This window comes from Melitaea cinxia, chromosome 10 (assembly GCF_905220565.1).
Source record: "Melitaea cinxia chromosome 10, ilMelCinx1.1, whole genome shotgun sequence".
NCBI lineage: Eukaryota > Metazoa > Arthropoda > Insecta > Lepidoptera > Nymphalidae > Melitaea > Melitaea cinxia.
In genome coordinates, this window is record NC_059403.1 from 2,959,393 (window position 1) to 2,964,474 (window position 5,082).

At 29.6% G+C, this 5,082-nt stretch overlaps 1 protein-coding gene across 1 annotated transcript; it reads right to left on the reverse strand.

Annotated features, from left to right (window-relative positions):
- Positions 1-2,194: 2,194 nt before the first annotated feature.
- LOC123657354 (alpha-(1,3)-fucosyltransferase C-like) lies at positions 2,195-4,569 on the reverse strand. Its single transcript, XM_045592917.1, has 2 exons — positions 3,781-4,569; positions 2,195-2,663 (listed from the first exon to the last, which is right to left on the reverse strand). The coding sequence occupies exons 1-2, from the start codon at positions 4,545-4,547 to the stop codon at positions 2,396-2,398; spliced, it is 1,035 nt and encodes a 344-aa protein (XP_045448873.1). The 5' UTR covers positions 4,548-4,569; the 3' UTR covers positions 2,195-2,395.
- Positions 4,570-5,082: the final 513 nt, after the last annotated feature.

Below are 5,082 nucleotides of genomic sequence, written 5' to 3' on the forward strand. Positions count from 1 at the left end.
CACTTTTTAAAGTTACTCTTTCTCTCTTCACATATGTTGTAACGTTTGTATCGTTAACGATTTTTTGAATAATACCTATCATTTTAACATCATTTGTATATTCGAGATCCTTAAAAGATTTGTACAAAAATAACACAATTGAAGTTACACAACAGCACATGAAGGTTTTAGTAAAATTATTTTTCATTTCTTTTTAATTTCTTCCGTCAAAAACACAATATTGTTGACACACCAACCGCGTGCCGTACGCGTTACATTTGTAATCGTTATGCATGTATTCTCGTGAGCATGTCAAAACTATTCTAAACAGGTAAACAAACAAACCTTAAAAGTTAACTCACGCCTACACTGTACATATAACAAGATTTCAAATGTCAAATTTTAGTTTTCAATGTATTTTGTTATTTTTATGTTTAAATATTTAAAAACTATCAATAAAATGTTAGAAATTTTATTGAAATTTAAGCATAAAATTGGCAATAAGTTTTACAAATAATAAAATTTTACTGCAGCCTTCTTTTTTTTAACCGATTCAAAAAAGAAGAAGGTTCTCAATTCAACTGTACCTTTTATTTGTGTTACCTCATAACTTTTTACTGGATGACGCGATTTTGATGATTCTCTTTGAATTTTGAACGCTTGAGAACAAGACCCGGTGACCAGTTTTGAATTTTCCCTAATGATGTATATTTGTCGACTTTAACATATCTTCTTATAGATTATAGTTTAAATTTAAATAACACTTGAGATAAAATAAATAACGATATACAATATGTATATATGTAGATATATAAATATTGTATAATTGTTCTGTACCATCTAATTTGGAATTCACTTTGACTATCAGGAATATGTAATAAACCAATTACATATATTGTGCCAACTAAAAATATACTGAATAAATTAATTAGAAGATGGACTTTTAAGTTCGGACCTTCAGATCATAAGCTAAACATTTATTGCTTGATAAAGTTATGGAATATAAAGATTATTTCTTTCTTTATAAAAATATGAATAGTATTGTCTGTCGGTTTAGTAAATTTTATTAAAAATATCTCTATGAAATGTCCACGACATTTATTCTTTTTTCTTGATAGAATAAACTATCTCAAGAAACGTTCCTATCGTTTGCTTAACTCAGCGTAATTGTGGTAGCCAAATAGAACAAAGCCTTGTACATAGCGCTGTAGAATACGATCGAATTTTATCTTAACTAGCTCGTTAGTTTCCACTGGTTCCATTTTGTTCATTTTTGTACAACATCGTCGACAAATCTCTGTAAAAGTATAAACAATACGTCAATCAACAATACAAAATAATAAACACAGTGTACATAAAATGTTACGTAACAACTACTGCAACAAATAACGTATATGGTGAAAAGAAAACGAAATATTTGACTCCTCGCTTGTTGAATGGATTGGATGTTGCATTTAAGAATAGAATCACAATAAAAAATATAAGAAATGAATTGAAGTCGTGTTATCTGAACTTCCTGTAACCGTTTGCAACAAAGCGGTTTTGCGTCACGATCGCCTTCCCTGCGTACGCATTTACACAGATTTAAAAGATTTTATACTTACTTTACTTTGTAGAACTACCCACTTTATTATTAATTGCCTAAATGAACTGTATTCAAACTTAACTGTTTTCAACTTATTTGGAATGTATTATTGTAAATTTTTATGTAACATGAGTTTAAATAATAAATTAAAAAAAAAAAAAAACCTGTCTGATGTGGCCGGGTATAACTTACCCGCGTGCTCTTCAGACACTCGTGGAGTCCGTTTTAGCCGCATTATCATTACAGCCTATACAATCCACTGCTGGACATAGGCCTCCACAAGTTTACGCCAAAAATAACGTGAACTCATGTGTTTTGCCCATAGTCACCACGCTGGGCAGGCGGGTTGGTGACCGCAGTGCTGGCTTTGTCGCACCGAAGATGCTGCTGCCCGCCGCCGCATTAACACGTAGTTTAATACCTAAAATTTTCCGATAACTCAATAGCCGCAGCTATTGTGAACTACAAACAAGGTGTATCATTTATTTCAAAGCTATTAGAGTTTTTAATCAGCCAGAACGGCTCCAGATTAAGCTGAAATTTAACTTGTCTTATTTTAAAACTTACAATTATATCAGATGTATTCAACAAATATATCATTCCCTAATAGGCAAAATAAAAATAAAAGAGTATTCCAAAAATATTGTATTTTGTATGAAATTTAAAAGATTTAACATATAATTTGAGAAAAGAGAAAGAGAGCATACAAATTTCAGACTAATAGATATATGCATTTGCTTTAATTTGCATTATTTTTAATTAACTTTATCTTTACATTAACATAATCTGCAAGACATTTATTAAGCCAATTAGCCTAAAATCAACAATACATCAACACCGATTAGGAAGATTCCACCATTCCCTGAAATTTGGATATGTTGTAACTTTTTTGACCAATTCTTCATCATTAAGCATTGAACAAAATCTGCAATAATCATCAGTTTCTATACTTTCTTGTCTATCATGATACGAATAGTGGGTTTTCCATCTGAAGTAATCTGCATATTGATCCGGATTTAATATTAAATCGTTCATTTTCTCCGCTAACTTTTCAGGACCTAGTTGTCTGGCATTTAAGTATATACCATCTGGCATGAATCTGAAAAAAATAAAATTGGTTTCACTATTAAAGCTGAATTCAAGATTTCTTAACGAAACTTAAGCAATGACAAAGGTCAAATTAAACTGCTTACTTTTAAACGTTAAAATATAAACTTATCGTTTGAAATTCGAATAATTTATTTAACACAAGATGAATGTTGTTAAAAAATATTATTTATTTACTATTTATTAATAAAAAAAATATTTATTAATAATTAGTCGTCGTTATATAATGAGATCTGATATGATGATCTATATATCAGTCTGCCTACGACCACGGCTGGTGTAACCTGGCCGAAACGTCAGGCCTCAAGGTAATATATTTTACCTTAAAAAATTTTGTTCGCGTTAATCCCCGTGTGAACATTAAAATATATAATGAGATTTCTTACAAAATGACAAACACTTTTTATATTAATAAGTGAATACAAAAATTGATAAAATTTTACATGAAAGTTATCAATCTCAGATTTATCTTGTGAAAATATGCATATCGTTTTATTCATCAATCTTATAAAAGCTGAAAATAATTAGACGTCAGTAGATTATGATATTTTAACTAACGCTAATTTTAGGATAAAATGTAATTGTTCTTCTTTTAAGTAATAAGGTTTAACCATTGTTTGATGTATTCATCTTTGAAAATTAGTCAACTTTTAATAATTCTAAACTATGGACTTCAATCAAAATCGACAAATCATTCTACTTGTGCACAGTGTTTGCACTATAATCAACAGACTAAAATGTTACATGCACTTTCTCATATATTTCTGTCGTTTACTAATTAATAAACATTTTTAACTAAGAACATACACGAATTGATTCTTGTCATAATACTTGCCAAGAAATGTTTAATACACTTATTATATTTGTAAGGTTATAAAAGATTTCATGATATACCTTTTACTACATGGAATCGAATACCGTATTAAAGTTTTGAAAATCATTAGAATGAAAATAACTTTAAGAATTTTCATTACATTATAGAATCGTCTATTATTATTTTAAAATGTTTTTTGTTTATATAGAGATTAGGGTAAAAACATATTGATATATAATAAAGCAAGCAATGATTTTAAAGCAAACATTTTGTGAGCTATTCTGCACATATTTACCTTGTATAATTAGCACCACCATAAACAATTGGAATAGCATTGTTTTGTAGTGGATATAACAATTTTTCTGTAACATAATCTTCAGCAAAAGAATTCTCGAAGGACAAATAAAAATAGTAATCTCTATAAATCAATTTAATACATTCATCTTGCTTTTCTGTAGGACACTTTAAGGTACCACAACCACCATACACATCGACACTCAATTTGTATTTCTTTAATTTTTCATTTAGGTCTTTCACGTATCGTTCTCGACCGCTTCTAGCATGGCAATTAGACACAAACCAAGCCGCTGCCTTAGTTTTAGTTTTCAACTTCTCTTTGAATTCTTTGCTAACGGGGGCCATTTCTTCTTTTTTCATCCAGTGCATTTCAATATTAGGACCAATTACCTTATTATTTGAATCTCGAACTACCATATAGCCCCATCTTGCATCTGATGCTGCTTTGTAAGTCCACGTCCAGTTGAAAAAGTTATCAAGTTCGCTAGAACAAATTGGGTAGTAATCTGGTGATTCCATACTTCCGAATACAAATTTTTGATGTAGCGACCTCTGTTTTGGTAATTCGTGTTTTTTTATTCGCACTAATTCTGGCCCATGGAATGCAATCACATCAAATTTTCTGTAGTCATCAAAATAAGCCCTGTTACTCGTGACAAAACAATTAGTAAAAGCACAGTTTCTTTTGATGAAACCACTCTGTCCCAATCCCATGTATATGAATGGAATGTTATTTGGGGATGACCACTGCAATATATATTTCATTTTGTTTTTTTCATCGACACTTTGTGCATCTCCTGTGTTTATCAATATTTTCTTTACTGATTCTTCTGCGGGCCAAACATTAAATATTTTTTTATTATTGTTTTTATATTCTCTTAATGACATATAAAAAAAGATCAATAATGCTACCGCTGATATGCACAAAAAACTCTTTACTGACAAATTCCACCTCATTTTTACTTGAAAATTTTTTAACACACGTCCACTTCGCTACCCGATCAATATTATCTTATCTTCCTATTTCATAGATAGTAAGACTTGACATACAAAATTTAATGAACTCAATAGTTTACTTGATAGTATTATCTATATATAAAAGGTTTTTATAAGACTCGCGTATTTATTTTACTTAAATCGTTAAAAATAAATTATTATATTAGAAACAGAATGTTCTTTAAAAACTTTTACTACTTATTTCTGTACTTAAGTAAGCACGTAGATTTTTTTTAATACTTATTCGACACTCATCTCCACTTAATCACGTCTTACCCTCCTTATTTTATTTTATTTTTTACCC

Bases quoted from the DNA above. Each gene is read 5' to 3' on its own strand.
- LOC123657354 (XM_045592917.1), bottom strand. From the start codon at position 4,547: ATGAAATATATATTGCAGTGGTCATCCCCAAATAACATTCCATTCATA. The intron at 2,664-3,780 runs GTAAATATGTGC...TATTTTTTTCAG, and splicing joins GGTGGTGCTAATTATACAAG to ATTCATGCCAGATGGTATAT.